This window comes from Toxorhynchites rutilus, chromosome 1 (genome assembly GCF_029784135.1).
Source record: "Toxorhynchites rutilus septentrionalis strain SRP chromosome 1, ASM2978413v1, whole genome shotgun sequence".
In the NCBI taxonomy this organism is placed as follows: domain Eukaryota; kingdom Metazoa; phylum Arthropoda; class Insecta; order Diptera; family Culicidae; genus Toxorhynchites; species Toxorhynchites rutilus.
The window spans coordinates 108668945-108687535 of NC_073744.1; the positions used below are offsets into that span (position 1 = coordinate 108668945).

General features: G+C 39.2%; 1 protein-coding gene across 3 annotated transcripts in view; it reads left to right on the top strand.

Moving 5' to 3' along the window:
- Positions 1-18591, top strand: part of LOC129763521 (glutathione hydrolase 1 proenzyme-like) — a 307297-nt gene that overhangs the window by 49515 nt on the left and 239191 nt on the right. For 2 of the 3 annotated variants that reach the window (XM_055762668.1, XM_055762667.1), the window contains 2 exons: positions 9868-9987; positions 10046-10276. In XM_055762668.1, the coding sequence (XP_055618643.1) occupies positions 9868-9987; positions 10046-10276 (351 nt within the window). Of the gene's footprint in view, positions 1-8645; positions 9748-9867; positions 9988-10045; positions 10277-18591 lie in introns of those variants that run through there. The other variant, XM_055762666.1, reaches the window with a different exon arrangement.

Sequence of the window (18591 nt, forward strand, 5' to 3'; positions counted from 1 at the left end):
TATTTGGTCACAGTGTAACATGGATAGAAAACATTCAATTAAACTCTTTCACATGAATATATTTTGAAAATTCCCAAAGGAACTGGCAGATTATTTTCCAGCAATGATTAGATCTTTCCGGAACTTTCTCGATGCTGAATGGCATCCTAACGGAAAGAGTTCTGCGCGTGTATGTGTCGATCCTTCGCCGTCCACCTCCTCCAGCACGTTAGGCAACGATGTTGTCTTGTCGATGTCCTCACGAAAAATGAATGTGTCTCACCACCAGAATATCGCTTAAGTATGCTTTTTGTGTGTGATTGAATCGAGAGAAGGTGTGGTTTACGATGGCAATTTGGAAGGCAAACTAGAGGGGAAAGAACTCTCTGAGCTCGGAACTTTCGGCGACTGAGCAATAATCGATTGCGGGCGCATACAATATTGGATAAGGAAATATCCTACTGATGGGGAAGAATAATCTTCTGAAGCTATCCTGTTAATTGCGATTGATTGAAAAACCACAAAACCAAATGTATTTGGTCACAGTGTTATAGAAAACAGTGGATAGAAAACATTCAATTAAACTCTTTCACATGAATATATTTTGACAATTCCCAAAGGAACTGGCAGATTATTTTCAGTAACGATTAGATATTTCCACATTTTCCTCAATACTGGAAGCCCACCAGTGGTTAATGCCAACTCGATAACCACCTGTTAATAGCACTTGATTGAAACATATTTGGTCACAGTGTAACATGGATAGAAAACATTCAATTAAACTCTTTCACATGAATATATTTTGAAAATTCCCAAAGGAACTGGCAGATTATTTTAAGTAACGATTAGATATTTCCACATTTTCCTCGATACTGGAAGCCCACCAGTGGTTAATGCCAACTCGATAACCACCTGTTAATAGCACTTGATTGAAACATATTTGGTCACAGTGTTACATGGATAGAAAACATTCAATTAAACTCTTTCACATGAATATATTTTGAAAATTCCCAAAGGAACTGGCAGATTATTTTCCAGCAATGATTAGATCTTTCCGGAACTTTCTCGATGCTGAATGGCATCCTAACGGAAAGAGTTCTGCGCGTGTATGTGTCGATCCTTCGCCGTCCACCTCCTCCAGCACGTTAGGCAACGATGTTGTCTTGTCGATGTCCTCACGAAAAATGAATGTGTCTCACCACCAGAATATCGCTTAAGTATGCTTTTTGTGTGTGATTGAACCGAGAGAAGGTGTGGTTTACGATGGCAATTTGGAAGGCAAACTAGAGGGGAATGAACTCTCTGAGCTCGGAACTTTCGGCGACTGAGCAATAATCGATTGCGGGCGCATACAATATTGGATACGGAAATATCCTACTGATGGGGAAGAATAATCTTCTGAAGCTATCCTGTTAATTGCGATTGATTGAAAAACCACAAAACCAAATGTATTTGGTCACAGTGTTACATGGATAGAAAACATTAAAATAAACTCTTTCACATGAATGTAATTTTAATTTCCCAGATGAACTGGCAGATTATTTTCAGTAACGATTAGATATTTCCACATTTTCCTCGATACTGGAAGCCATCCAGTGGTTAATGCTAACTCGATAACCATCTGTCAATAGCACTTGATTGAAACATATTTGGTCACAGTGTAACATGGATAGAAAACATTCAATTAAACTCTTTCACATGAATATATTTGGAAAATTCCCAGAGGAACTGGCAGATTATTCTCAGTAACGATTAGATATTTCCACATTTTCCTCGATACTGGAAGCCCACCAGTGGTTAATGCCAACTCGAAAACCACCTGTTAATAGCACTTGATTGAAACATATTTGGTCACAGTGTAACATGGATAGAAAACATTCAATTAAACTCTTTCACATGAATATATTTGGAAAATTCCCAGAGGAACTGGCAGATTATTCTCAGTAACGATTAGATATTTCCACATTTTCCTCGATACTGGAAGCCCACCAGTGGTTAATGCCAACTCGATAACCACCTGTTAATAGCCGCGCGTGTATGTGTGTGTAGCGATGTCTTCCCAGGGAACCGTTTGTGGCATCACTCTCCTCCTGATAGGTTCCCTTCTGGCATAGGATGCACAAACAGGCTCTTGGTGACACCGTTCATCCGCGCTTTCATGATAAATAAAGAGCTTCACCGCAACAGCGACAACATGCTCCAATCGCTGTTCAATTAGAACTGAGTGGATTTCCGAGCGCCGCTCGCTTATATACCGATTGGTGATTTCAATAGCCTGTTTTGAAAGCAATTTTAAGACTATTGAAACAAGTTTTTGGATCAAAAAGTAACAAGTATATAACGCGTAGACATTTTATCTTTCGAATGAATTGTTTATCATACCATTTCGTTCAATTGTTTAGGAGCTATTAACGCTCAAAATCTCGGTCTCCGGCGTAACGCTTTCGTTTTCGAAACTTTGATTTTACACCCCGGTATAGAAATGAAAGACGTAGTCCTACGTCAAAACTTGTTTCATTGAATTATTCTTCGTAGTTTTTTCATCGTTATCCTAAATTAGTTCATTTTTAATACATGCGTTACATGAAAGTTGAATGATTGTATTTATTAGATTCATTATTGGTTGGGTTATAAAAAATATTGTCAACAAAAAAATGAAAAAACGAAAAAAAAACCTTTTCCAACATTTTAGTTCACAACGGTTCCCGGAATAAATCACCACAGAAAACAACTGCAACAGGAACAACCGCTCAGAAGAAATTGCAGTAGGCTAGAAATATTGTGGCGCGAAAACACAACTGTGATACCGAGCGCGAGTATACGAGTTATGATTTTGCGCGCTAAATGCCCAAACAAAAATAAACTGGATTCTTTTTTATGCAATTTTTTTCGGTGATTTCATTTCATTGAAATTACACGATTCATCGCCTCGTTTGGAAGAGAAATTCTGCGAGTATGGTTGTGATTTTTTTTGCGCGCACTCATCAGTCACGTAAAGAAAGAGTTTAGTGTGCCCATAATTGTGGAAATTTCTTCAGATCGTGGTGCAATAGTTTTGCACTGAATGATATAAACAAAAACATGACTATGCGGGGGTGTTTGCATTCGACACATACGATGAGTCTCGAAGACTTGGCAGGAGTACCCCCGCTTACTCTTCGATTCACAGAATTATCCTACAGATTTCTCATCCGTTGCAAGATCATGAATCCATTGGTGATTGATAACTTAGAAAATCTACTCCAACTGACTCCTCAGTCAAGTTTTATGTCTTTGTACCAAGATTTCCTTACCTATGAAGTGCACCCTTCACCGGGCATCTCCAACCAATTTTGCTACCCATACTTTTGCAATTCCTCTGTCAATTTTGATCTGTCCATGCGACAAAAAATCCATGGAATCCCAGATCATCTACGCTCCGATTCTATTCCGCCGATAGTTTCGGCAAAATATGGGAAAGTTAGATCTGATAAAATGTTCTTTACTGACGGTTCATTCATGAACGGGTCCACTGGCTTCGGCATCTTCAATGAAAATTCCAGTGCCTCTTTCAAACTCAAAGATCCTTGTTCCGTGTATGTCGCTGAACTGGGTGCGATATACTACGCACTAGGGATCATTGAAACATTGCCCATCGACCATTATTTTATTTTTTCAGACAGTCTCAGCTCAATAGAGGCAATTCGTTCAATGATAAACGCTCATCTTATTCCCTAACAAGAATAAGACATCTATTGAGTGTTTTGGTCGAAAAATTATTCAAGATTACCTTAGCATGGGTTCCCTCTCATTGCTCGATTCCGGGGAATGAGAAAGCGGACTCGCTAGCTAAGGTGGGCGCTTCAGAAGGCAAATTGCTTATAACGAATTTTTTCACATTCCTCGTCAGGACACACTCGATAGTTGGCAGCGCATGTGGAGTGAAGATGAGTTCGGTCGCTGGTTACACACGATTATCCCTAAGGTTTCGACGAAAGCTTGGTTTAAGGGATTGAATGTAGGTCGTGATTTCATTCACGTGATATCTCGGCTTATGTCCAATCACTACAACCTAAACGCGCATCTCTATCGCATTGGGCTCGCAGCAAACAATCTTTGTGATTGTGGCGATGGCTACCACGACATCGAGCATATTGTCTGGACGTGTATCCGGTTCCATGCTGCTCGCTTTCAGCTCTCTAGAGCACTGAGAGCAAAAGGCAGACAATCGGATATCCCCGTCCGGGATATCTTAGGTAGCCGTGATCCTGATCTTCTGCTTCATCTATACCTGTTCCTCAGAAACGCCGATGTCAACGTTTAATGATGTTTCCTTCGTTGTGTCCCTGTTTCATATCCCTCCTATCCGATCTATAAACTTTTACTTAGTCGCGGCAATACATACACACACTCTTTACAGATACACGGGCCAAAGGTTGTGCAGTCCACTGATCATTCAACAAGAGCCAAAGGTTGTACCGCTCATGACAACTCTACACGAGCTGATGTTTGCGCCGGCTAGTGACCATTTTATCCTGGATTCCTCGAGTCGAGAAGACGCACCGCGCTAGATATGGGGTACAGACTAGGTTGCTGATTAATGGTCAGCTGCATCCCAAAAGGAAGTATCCCGTGTCGGGCACAGGTATAGAGCATTGGAGACAGCAACATCACAATTACGAAAACACTTGTAATACTAACCTCGAGTAATCGGTTACATATTACTAACATAGTTATAAGGCAAACATTGTCGAAATATTGAACTCCCGGCCCCGTCAGGTTGACGCCATATGAGCCTTAATAAAAATATATATTTTGGATAAAAAAAAACAAAAACATCCGCTTTCAACGGCGGGCCGGCGATCGACTCGGGTCGCGTCTCGATATGTACGGTTGCGGCTCAATATGTACTGTGAATGTGACTAGGAATGCATTGCTCGGTTCCAACAATCACATCAGAAATAAATGCACAGCCGCAAACGCATTCTACCATTCGTGGTCATAACCATCCTTTTTTTCCGGCTAATTTGACTGTGGTTATAATGTCATTTGACATTAAAATTACAGTGGTATGTATTGTCTTTTCTCTTTATTCTGCTTTCAAGCGTTGCTGTATCCACTCCTCACACACCCATACACGATGGATGGTATTTAACACCTTGATCGCCTCGTCATCCAGATGCGAGTGACACTTTTCTCGTTCAATTTGAATAGGATTTTTGAACGGAATTTGATAGAATAGACACTCAAATGTAAATATGGGTTATGTAGAATAATCAAAAAATCAAAAACATAAAATATAGTTTTTATACTATACTTTTAAACGGATTTATTTAGCACTAGCTGACCCGGCAAACTTCGTCCCGCCCAAAACTTGTTTTTTGTTATCAATACCTTCGAACATTCACGTTTTTCTACTATGAGCATGTTCATGGTTCTATATGGGTCTAGTCGCATGGGCCCTTAGAAAGGAGGGTGGAATGTCTCACCACCGTAAAAACATTTATTACACCCTAAAATCTGCACATGCCACATTTGGTTTCATTTGCTTGATTAATTCTCGAGTTATGCAGAAATTTGTGTTTCATTTTTATGGCAACCCCACATAAGAGAGGGGGAGGAGTATCTAACCATCATAGAATCATTTATTGCACCCTAAAACCCCCACATGCAAAATTTGGTTCCATTTGCTTGATTAATTCTCAAGTAATGCAGAAATTTGAGTTTCATTTGGATGGCAACCCCCTTTTAGAGAGGGAGGTGGAGAGTCTAACCATCATAGAAACATTTATTGTGCCCTAAAACTTCAATATGCCTGATTTGGTTTCATTTGCTTGATTAATTCTCGAGTAATTCAGAAATTTGTGTTTCATTTGCATGGTTGCCCCCTCTTAGAGAGAGTAGTGGAGACTCTAACCACCATAGAATCATTTATTGCACCCTAAAACCTCCATATGCCAAATTTGGTTTTATTTGCGTCTCAAACTATCACGAAAACCTTCCCCGGCCTCAAAAGCCCCTACATACCAATTTTCATGTTGATCTGTTCAGTAGTTTCCGAGTCCATAAGAATCAGACAGACAGACAGAAATCCATTTATATATATATATATTATATTTATATATATAGATATATATATATATATATATATATATATATATATATATATATATATATATATATATATATATATATATATATATATATATATATATACCATTATATATATACTCGTATACTCGCGCTCGGTATAACAGTTGTGTTTTCGCGCCACAATATTTCTAGCCTACTGCAATTTCTTCTGAGCGGTTGTTCCTCTTGCAGTTGTTTTCTGTGGTGATTTATTCCGGGAACCGTTGTGAACTAAAATGTTGGAAAAGGTTTTTTTTTCGTTTTTTCATTTTTTTGTTGACAATATTTTTTATAACCCAACCAATAATGAATCTAATAAATACAATCATTCAACTTTCATGTAACGCATGTATTAAAAATGAACTAATTTAGGATAACGATGAAAAAACTACGAAGAATAATTCAATGAAACAAGTTTTTATCAAAAACAACAACTTTCTTAAAAATACAGTGCTGCCGGAAGAGGACGAACGCACTTAACGATGCTCGTCTTGAGGACAAATTTGAGTTTCATTTGGATGGCAACCCCCTTTTAGAGAGGGAGGTGGAGAGTCTAACCATCATAGAAACATTTATTGTGCCCTAAAACTTCAATATGCCTGATTTGGTTTCATTTGCTTGATTAATTCTCGAGTAATTCAGAAATTTGTGTTTCATTTGCATGGTTGCCCCCTCTTAGAGAGAGTAGTGGAGACTCTAACCACCATAGAATCATTTATTGCACCCTAAAACCTCCATATGCCAAATTTGGTTTTATTTGCGTCTCAAACTATCACGAAAACCTTCCCCGGCCTCAAAAGCCCCTACATACCAATTTTCATGTTGATCTGTTCAGTAGTTTCCGAGTCCATAAGAATCAGACAGATAGACAGAAATCCATTTATATATATATATATTATATTATATATATATATATATATATATATATATATATATATATATATATATATATATATATATATATATATATTTATATATATATGTATATATTATAGATTACCTACTGTATATATGTTTGTATATGTATCTGCATGGTTTTTTTCCAAAATATATATTTTATTAAGGCACATGTGGCGTTAGCCTGACGGGGCCGGAAGTCCAATATTTTGACAATTTTTGTCCCACATCAATAGAAATTTAACCTCCTTCCTGTTGATCTATTGATCTGAAATTTGGAACACGTCTTTATCTCTGCTGTCGTTATAAAACTGCGTACTCCATTATCTTGAAAATCCAAGATGGTGGCCGCTTAAAAATGGTGGACTACATATTTTATCAAAAGCCTATCAATATAGGTATCAAAAGGGCTTGGCTAGTAGATCACAGTTATTTATGAAAAATGTAAATCCAAAACGACCGCCATCACAAAATGGGATTTTTTTTTTCATTTCATCAATATGAGTATCAAACGAAAGGCTAGTAGAACATATTTATTTGTGAAAAATCACATTTTAAATGTACTGTTTAAACATCAATATCTTTATGTCGTCTATAGTAAGTTCTTCTAACATGTCGTCCAGGTCTTCACTTGCGTATAGTTCCTCAATATCCTAATCGGAACTCGATGAAGTAATACTCGAAACTTTTCTTTACTACTTTCCTCGCTTTTAGTTTTAATATTACGCCGTCTGGTGAACATTTTAAAGATGAAAAAAACTCATGTGCGTCTAAGAAAAAATGTTTCGGGCCTATCCGAGTTGTGCAATTATTATTCTCATTCTCAGAAAAACTTGTAGCTTACTCCTTTTTTCAACTTTTTACCTACCAAGCGCAAAGAACAATCAAAACGATTCACGTGAAAAGTCGGAGTTGCCGAATGTGATATGGTTTGTGATGATTATTTTCCCACAGAAGTGACATATGTTCTTGGTATAATATATTCACAGAAACTTCGCAATCGATTGAACAGAATATTCCATATTCTACAATTAAAACACAGTTGTTCATCGTCATCGAATATAGTATATAGAGTAAGTACGTTATGTTGAATTTCATTTTTTATTATCATTGGCAACACTGTACAATTGGCTGAAAACTTACTTTTATAAGTTTTCTAATCAGCACAGCAGTCAGTTGATTTCATTCGGATTCAACAGAAAAGTAGTCCTGAATCTAACCCGAATTCATTACTATCATTGTCCGCTTATTTCCCTAGCGCAACGCGGGTTGAACTTGGGCCACGCAAGAAACTCGACCAAATCGCTCCGGGCGACGAAAGTGTTAAACGGATTGCTCATATCAAAGCAACCATCAAATTCTCCCCTATCAATTACGAATGTGTTGAATTAATGTTTCAAGCGGTGAGAGCTCCCCGTGAACACTGATGTTTAATTATAGGACGATGAATATCTAATGTATAAGACGAAAAAAAGTCGAATTGTCATATGACATTTTTAGTTCGACGGTCGTTTGACTGTTCATTTTATGATGTTTATTAATGGCACATCGCATACGTCTCCGTAAATAGTGATACGGTGGTGACCACTAGCAAGATTGGCCGTGAGCGAGGTTTTGGCTTGTTGCTGGTGTGCAAACGAAAACACTCCACGCCGGCGATATTTGTACTTCTCCGCTCTTCTCTTGCATAGTAGTGTTATAATTTATAACTGCGCGCATTTTTGCTAGAAGAAAAAAAATCGATATCTTCAGGATTTGCGTGTATCGTGTAGTAATACATTTGACAACATGAAACGAGGACGCCGAATGTGAATCTACACAACCAAATATCATTCTGTCATTCTACACACACACATTGCCTTTTTTCATAAAACATACCGATGACACGCCGTTGGCACGGTGCCCCGTTGCAGTGAAAACAAGGCCTAAATATCTTTAGGAGCACGGACCGACTCTGATATTGTGCGAGAAAGCAAGACAAGGTTCAACGTGTTAATACCTTTAGAGGCTTTCAAAAATTCCTAAAAAATCTTGGTGTTACATCTTGCTTCTCTAATTTTTTGTCATGTGCACAATATTTTTGTTTACTTTTCCTAAAACTTCTTTTCCTGCTCGTTTGAAATGGTCAGATATAACCCAGCAAACACTAAATCGTATAACTTTTACACAAGCTAGGTCGCATATATATTATCAAATTACAATCGTAAAAAATATCATTAAAAGGATGCATAATGTGTATCTGAAATCGTATAAATTCAAAAAACACAATTTTAAATTTAATTGATGAATTGAGTCGTATATCGGTATAACAATCATCCTAATATCGCGATGTGCGGTATTATATACGTACATTCCATTCATTTCATATAACATTGTCAGATCAAATCGCAAATCAGTGTGACAAGCATCGTCCATCGTTATATATGGCTTCACATACAAACATAATATGACCTATTCTTAAATCGCCTCAACATTTGCATGTATATGCCAGTTGCTGAGAATCTATTGTTTTAAAGAAAACATATAATCTAGTTACTACATTGACCAAAAAATACCACGAACGTCAAAAAAGTTGAAGAAATCATATGTGTATGTGGACCATGCACACGTGGTCATACGCATGCGCAATGGAAGGCGTTTACAATTTTTCCAAAACAAATCAAAACACAGTCAGAAAGAGTAAATATGAGTTCTCATTGGAGAATCGAACATTTGTAAAAAAATATAATTATGAACACTGAACACTATGATGTCTGATTTGTAAGTATCCATTATCATACTATATAATGTAGAACAATTGTTTAGTAGTAGACTATTAGAATCAGCTCTTACAATTAAAAAAAACGCATTGACATAGAGAAACATTTTCGCTGTTTGCAGCACCAGCACTCTCAGCCGACGCCAAAAAACAAATGCAATCTCGAGCTCTGGTGGGTACAAAGACAATGAAGAAACAGATAGTAAAATACCACTTCTTCAAAAAAGCAGAAAATCCAACCAGTAAGTTTACCCTCAAGTATGAGCAAGATGTTATTGCTTAATATACATTATTTTTCAGATACGTTTCGAAAAGCCTCATTGCAATATTCTTGATATCGCTGTTCACGCTTGCATTGTTATATATAAGATCAGTGAAAGATAATCCTCAAGATGCCAAATTGTATCAAAAACTAATGCCACCTGATCCACAGCGTACGGATACGAAAATCATACCTTCATATACGCCGTTACATCTTTATAAGCAAGCGGCGGTTTGTTCGGATTCAGAAGTATGCAGTAGCATAGGAAGGTATGATACTATTTGCATGTCTTATGGAGGGCTCCTATCCTCAACGTGGAATTTATTTGCTCATGGAAACAAGTAGAAAATTTTTGAGGCTCGTATGTGGCTCTCTTCAAATTACTGCTTATTAAATCAAAAATTAACGTGTATTGCAAACATAACAAAAAAAAACGACAAATGTTGTCTCCCAAGATATCAATCTTCTACAACTTATCGGCATAGACCAGAGACTTCACATAGCCCTACGAAAATAGTCTAACGATCTTAAATCCCATGATCCAAAGCCATTTGACGGGTCCATTACGCGAAATTATTTATAGTCGAACGTTTCATTCAATTAATCAATTGTGACACGCGGGGTTTGTTTGCGAGAGGCCGCCGCTTCCGACGGTGGATCGGCGGCAGACTCTTTGTTTGTCGCCTTTTTTGCATTGTCTCAGAATAAATTTCAATAAACTAATAAACGCAACTTCAAAACAGTAAGGTTTTGAAGGTTCGAATTATGTTGGTTAAGTGCAGTACGTAGGAAATAATCGGTGTAACATGGAACTGTTGGCGAATTCTACTTCAAATAGGTTTACCATCGACGAAGTTAGTAAGGTTTCGTTGCAGACGTCCAAACTTCCTCAAAATTCGTGAGCATCAGATGAAAGCATCGAAGCATCAAGTGTTGGAAAAAAAAGCAGCTTGAGGATGGGTTTAGCATTAGAGAAAAAGTTATTGGAACTGGGCGACTCTGAAAATTTCGATCGTTACGTCAAATCAATAGTTTGTTTCGAGCTATGATGAATTCTAATTAGATGTATCTTTGCGGTGGTATGATTCTGCGCATATGCATTCCTTGATGCTGGAACAAACTCTACTTTGATGGAACACAGTTTATAGAAGAAATTGAGTTTGGGTGGCGGAAAAAACTCAGGTGTTGGTCATTTAAACTAGTAGCAGTGGCGCTCGCCCCGAGTGACACCCTTAGAGGGGTGCTAACCATGATAAGTATATCATACGGAAAAAAAAGTGGTTTTGGTTATTATTTATGGTATTATTTAACAAGGCACTAAACCAATGTTATAGGCACTAAACCCATGTTATAGAATCGTTCTTGGTTTTTAAGTAGAACTATGTCTTTCATTCAGTACTGGGGTGTAAGTTCAAAGTCTCGAAAACGAGGTGGCCACGTTCGGAGTACAAGGTTTCGAGCGGTCAAATCTCTCTGTCGGATGAACAAAGGATGAACAAACAAAGCGGCTGGCCAATTTCTGTCAGTTTCTTTTTTGCTGCCATGATAAACAAACATGCAAAATCGTTTGCTTGTGAATGCACCTAAGGGGTAGAATATGATTTTGCACACATTTGGGCAGTCAACTGGGTTTTTCCGTTATGGTTTTTTACATAACGGAAACGACAGTCTTGAGGATTTAAAGGCCCATTTATACGTTGCTAGTAGCTGACTTGACAATGAGCAGCTACTGACCCGGTGGACTCGCTTGACAATTGGTTGACTCGCCTTGTCCGTTCACACAGTGTGAGCTGCTGGCGAGAAACTAGATACTACGGCACGGGTTTACCAGGGATGCCAGGCGACTTTTCAAATGTCCATCAAATAGTCAGAAACAGCAATCAGGTCCGAATTTGTCAAATGATTGGTCCAAAATCGACTTCTTTATTGGCAGTTTTCATCTTAGGTTTTCAGTTGAATGTATCATCACACAATTTTATAGCAAAACAAACGCTGATCGTGTTTAAAAATACATACTTTGTGCTGAATTTCTTTGAACTGAAGGTACTATCCGAAAAAGCAGAAAGAGAAAAGGATTCGGGCCAGGAATTAGATGCAAAGAAAAGGAGCAACAAATACAATATTGAAGGAACTCTACGATGAGGATCCCCGAGATTACAGAGCAGTGTTGATAATAACACCTGAACAAGTGAAAAAACTGTTGGATTTAATTGCTCCACGAATACAACGCCAAGATACAGTCATGAGGGATGCTGTACCTGCAAGAGTTAAATTAGAAATGACATTGATGTGCCTTTGTTTTGGAATATCGTTGGGATTGTTGTCGATATTTTTTAGAATCTCGAAAACATCCATAGCTCAGATAATTCCGAAAGGATGTGATGTTATAAATGGTAGTCTAAAAGATTTTTTTTTTTATTTTATTTATTTTGTGAAATGAAAATGATAGTCGATTTGCAGGTGCAATAAATACGCTTCAAAAATTTTAATAATGAATGAAAATGTACTTTTTTAAATCGAATATGTATTCTGTTTCTTAGAACAATACTTTTTTTTGTAAGTTGTGATCTGATAATGATTCTATATTAGAGATTCTCAAGAAAACTATCTCAAAAAGAAAGCGTGCCCCGCCAGCGTGCAAAACGAAATAACAATTATTTCGTTTAGAAACTATGAGGGTTTTATTTGTTTTTCCAATAATTTTCAAGTCTATAAATATCTTCACATATTTTCAAATATCTTAAAAATTGAGACATTTCATTACATTTGGCATCACTGATTCGAACGCTAAATTCTGTTTTTGACGTTGTGAAGCATGCAAGTGCGAGTAAATTCAAAAAACTTTGAAGTAGCTCGCACGCCGGATCACACATGACAATAACTGGCATGATGTGTTCACACGGTGTGAGTAGCTGCACTGCAGTAACTGACTAGACCGACTCGTATGCTTACTCGCACCGTCTGAACCCGGCTTAAGTGTCAAAAAGAAACCTGCTCCCAGTTTATTTATTTTATATGTTCTCTATGCGTTACAAAAGTTATGATGACGTTATGATGACGTTTCGAACATTGTTAGTTGCTTTCATTTTACAGTCGTTACTGTACCCTACAACGATATCGTACACAAGCGAAGGGATATTATTTCGTATACATTTGAACAGACTATAAGACGATTCCAAGGTAAAACAAAATATCCATTTATTAAGCATTGATTTAGATGCAACTTCAAACAAACCGTTACTAAGCCAGTGACGGAGGCGTTCTGTCGTAGTGGTAACATCCATACCTCTCACGCTAATGGTCACGAGTTCAGTTCTCACCGACATTCTTCCAAAAATGGCAAAGTGACGAACCAACTTAAAGTGTTGAATGTCACTTTAATACAAAAAAAAACAAAAAAGCCTCCTACCAGCAGTTCATGATTTAATACCAGGGACAGACATACAGCTGTACTTGCGTTGTACGTGTACAGCGTTGTACTGGTACCATCGTAGCATGACAGACATACTTTGGTTGTACATTGCACCGCATGTCAAATTGACAATCAGAAATTCGACCTAATGTTTCAATAAAAAAGTTTTTTATTTAGCGTCTGAACTATCAAACACAACACACAAGTTTCCAATCTGAGTTATTAACTTAAGAGAAAGTGAATGAAAAGAATATTTACCAAGTGTTTTGATTCAGTTTGTTCATGCTACCCACCACTACGTTTGTGGCGTTGCGCACAGTACGACTGTAGTCATGTACAACGGTGAAACAGGTCGGTACAGATACAGCGATTGTACCGAGTTACTTGCATGGTTCTAGCGCTGTACATGGTGACAGACATGCATTTTTCGAAGTACAGCGCAAGTACAGCTGTATGTCTGTCATAAGTATAATACTTCAGTGTTATATGTACTCTTGGTTTGTTGTACTACATGAAGTAGAACTAAGAATATTCGAATCCCAAAGAACCATCTCGGATTAATGTTGTGATCTGGCGGTTTTTTGTTTTTTGCTGTTGAAAGAAGCAGTCTAGTCGGAAGGGCCATTTAAAGGGTTTTATGAAGATCAATCGATTAACCGTTTGCTACTAAAAGGAGAATTCTACATTAGATAAGCAAACCAGGCGAAAGACTTTCCGGACCCGAGCCAACAATTGTGTGGCATGTCCAATTCTAGCAACACGGGCATCGTCAGTTTAACGATCAAGTGCGCTGGGCACTCGGCACATCTTCCGCCAGCAGGCAGTCACCGTTCGGATTCGGGCGGTCTCCGATTATCCCGCCGATGCTCAGGGACACACAACAATGAAGGAGGAAATGTTGGAATGCATTGGACATTTTCATGGGGAATTACAAGAACGGTCAAAATCGTTAAAACAAGAAGTCGAAATTGTTTAACTATTTTATGCTCGACACAAGTTATGAGTATCTGACAGCGAACTGAAAACATCGATTTGACAAGCTCATACAATATCAGTGTCGGGCTCAACTCTCAAAGAATTTATTTTTAAAACAAGACGATAGTCTGAAATTCGACTATAAAATGGTCACATCAGGGTTGCCACACATACAGAATATTCTGTATTTTACAGATTACAGATCGGCCAAATTTTAGATACAGAATCTTTATATACAGAATTACAGATTTTCAGTAAAAATACAGAATTTACAGATTCTTTTTTTAAATTCAATATTTGAATATTGAATTTGTTTAAGCGAGAACCAAATAATCGCAAACAGCATCACCACGTTGTGGATCGCGTGTATAGAATAGTGCTATCTCTTTCAGATGCACAGTGTTCTACAGTCCATTTCACAAGCACGTATTCAGGACGGACAGGTGCTAACATTTGTTTACCGGTCAGCTGTGTTCTTTTTGTTGGGATGGCAACCACTGCACTCATTGTGCCCCCACTTCTGCGGTGCACCACTGTGTAAACGAACTGTCACTTGGTAGCCATCATGATATTCATTCCAATAATAAACCTTAACCAGTTAATACACGTTATATTGTTTGCTACTCAAATCGCGTGTTTTGCTTTTCTTCCTGGCTCATCCGAAACCTTTTAGGTTATGGGCCCAGGTAACGTTTTGCGAAAGTAGTTATCGGGAGTGATTCGGAAAAATGCAGGAGGAAACTTCGGACCGTTTGTTGTGGCCACTTTTTGATGGCTCTAATTTCGCTGCATGGAAATTCCGCATGAACGTACTTCTCGAAGAGCGAGAACTGTCAGAGTGCGTGCTGAATAATGTGGCGGATGTGGAGGAGCTGAAAGAGGATCCGGCTGACACACTAGCGGAAAAGACTCGAAAAACGAGAGCACGGGAGGATCGAATGAAACTTGACCGACGCTGTAAGGCGCTGCTGATATCGCGAATTCACGACTCGCAGCTTGAGTATATACAGGAGAAAAAGTCTCCGAAGGATATTTGGGAAACATTGCATCATGTTTTTGAGCGTCGGAGCATCGCTAGCAGGATGCATTTAAAGAGGCAAATGTTGTCGATGCGGTTTGAAGTTGGAAATTTGCAGCAGCATTTTTTGAAATTTGACAAAGTAGTGCGAGAATATCATGCCACCGGTGCTCAGTTGGATGATTTAGATGTTGTTTGTCATCTCCTCCTGACGCTAGGTTCGTCGTATGCCGTGGTGGTGACAGCGCTAGAAACCATGCCTGAGGAAAATTTGTCTATAGAATTCGTGAAGTGTAGACTTTTGGACGAAGAGACAAAACGAAAAGGCATCGAATCGTCATCCGTATCAAACAGTGATGCTGCTTTTTTCGGTGGAAAGAAAAAGAAACCATTGAAATATTTTGGTTGTCACAAGGAAGGGCACAAGCTGATGGATTGCCCAGAGAAAAAGAGATCGCAATCCGGTTAGAAGGGACCGAACTCGAAGGCAAATGTTGCGAAATCGAATAAGCGAGGAGACATATGTTTCGTTGGTGTACGTGACGGGATTGGATTGCAAGAATCAAATCGGACAAGATGGTTTGTCGATTCCGGAGCAACGGATCATCTGGTGCGTGACCAAAAACTGTTCAGTGAGCTGCATAGCTTGGAAAAGCCCATCGAAATAGCAGTTGCTAAGGATGGCGAGACGATTATTGCGGAACACTTTGGTACCATAAAGGTAGTATCCATAGTAAATGGTAAGTCGATTGACTGTATTATTAAAGACGCACTGTATGTACCGAAATTGCGCTGTAATCTGTTCTCAGTACTGAAAGTAGAGCAGGCTGGAATGCGTGTTGTTTTCGAATGCGGAGAAACAAAAATCTATCGTGGATCCGAAATCGTCGCGAGTGGTTCTTTGCGGAATAAACTCTACGAACTTGATTTTTATACGGTGAGGAATAGTGCGGATAATTCCTCTTTAATGTCGTGCGGTCGTATTCAAAAGAACATTGAACTCTGGCATAGAAGATACGGACATTTAAACGAGAAAAGCTTGAAGTCTCTGATAAGAAATGAAATGGTTTCGGGAATATCAGTGAACGTCGATACGGACAAAAGTGTTATATCGTGCGAATCATGTCTCGTCGGTAAACAAACGCGGAAACCGTTCTTATCGCGCGAAGGTAAGCGTACGTCGCGAGTGCTTGAACTAATACACACCGATGTGTGTGGCCCAGTGACGCCGGAAGGGCTTTTCGGGCAGAAATACTTTGTTACGTTCACGGACGATTGGAGCCACTTCGCGATGGTGTACCTGATGTCGTCTAAGGATGAGGTGATGCAGTGTTTCGAGGAATATGAAGCTCTTGTTACGGCTAAGTTTAACCGGAAGATTTCGCGTTTAAGGTGCGATAACGGAGGCGAATACACGAGCAAACGATTCAAGAAGTTCTGCAAGGCTAGAGGGATCCAGATTGAGTGGACTGTACCATATACCCCCGAACAAAACGGGGTCAGCGAACGTCTAAATCGGACACTTGTTGAAAAGGCCAGAGCGATGTTAGCAGATTCTGGTATTGATAAGCAGTTCTGGGGGCAGACTGTAGAGACAGCAGCTTACTTGACGAACAGAAGTCCAACGGTTGCAATTGAGTCGAATCAAACTCCATACGAGCTGTGGGAGTCACGGAAGCCAAATGTATCGAATATACGAGTCTTCGGGAGCAGAGTTTTTGTTCATGTGCCGCAAGATCTAAGAAGGAAACTTGATGCTAAGGCCTGGAACGGTATTTTCATCGGTTATTCCCATAATGGGTATCGTGTCTGGGATCCCGTGAAGAAGACGATCGTCACGGCACGAGATGTGGACTTCATCGAAGGTACGGAAACTGCAAATCAATTCATAGATGTATCAACAGTAAATACGAATGTTGAAATACGTAACATTGAAGCTAAGGAGAGCAAAGATTCGTCAGATGACGAAAACGACAATCAAGAAGAGGATGTTCATTCACGAGAGGTTACAGAAATACCGGAAATAGGAAAAGAAAGGCCTAAGCGAACGACGACCGTACCGGTTTGGCATCAAGATTTCGACATGGAATATGCCGGATTCGCCCTTAGCGCGATGAATTTCGTGGAAGACATTCCAAGCACTATTGAAGGATTGAAGCTGCGGGACGACTGGAAAATGTGGAAAGCAGCTATCGATGACGAAATGAGTTCGTTGACGCGGAATAATACATGGTCTCTGGTGAAGCTTCCGGAAGGACGATCATCTGTAACCTGTAAATGGATTTTTAAGGTCAAGAGAGGTGGTCCCGGAAAACCAGATAAGTACAAGGCGAGGCTTGTAGCGAGGGGTTTTTCTCAGAAGCAAGGCTTCGATTATACGGAGACGTATTCCCCGGTAGCGAAACTCGACACTCTGCGGATGGTGCTGGCATTAGCAAACCAAGAACAGCTGTTGATTCACCAGATGGACGTCAAAACTGCGTTTCTGAACGGCGAGTTGAATGAAGAAGTGTACATGACTCAACCTGAAGGGTTTAAGCAGGGGAACGGATTGTTCTGTCGATTGAATCGGTCGATTTACGGGCTGAAGCAGGCGTCTCGTACTTGGAACGAGAGATTCCATGGTTTTGTGGATAAACTAGGATTTGTTCGAAGCAGAAACGATCAGTGTCTCTACACGCGTGGCGTAGGAAAGAAGATGTTGATTTTAGTGCTATATGTTGACGATATTTTGTTGGTGGGTTCATCGCTGAAAGATCTTGTTGCTGTGAAGGAAAAATTTGCTGATGAATTCGAAATGACCGACGATGGTGAAATCCGTCAGTTTTTGGGGATGTGCATCAATCATGATTTGCAGGCAGGTGTCATGAAAATTAGTCAGCGTAGATATTTCGAAGGACTACTAGAACGCTTTGGGATGATGGAGTGTAAACCTGTTTCTACTCCGATAGAGAATCGTTTGCGATTAAAGAGGGGAGAAGAACAGCAACGTACGACGAAACCATATCGTGAGTTGGTTGGCTGTCTTATGTACGCATCCCTCACGACCAGACCAGACTTGTCAGCGGCTATAAATTACTTTAGCCAGTTTCAGTCATGCCCGACCGATGAACACTGGGTTCATTTGAAACGGATGTTGCGGTACATCAAAGGTACGTTGGATGTAGGATTGGTGTACA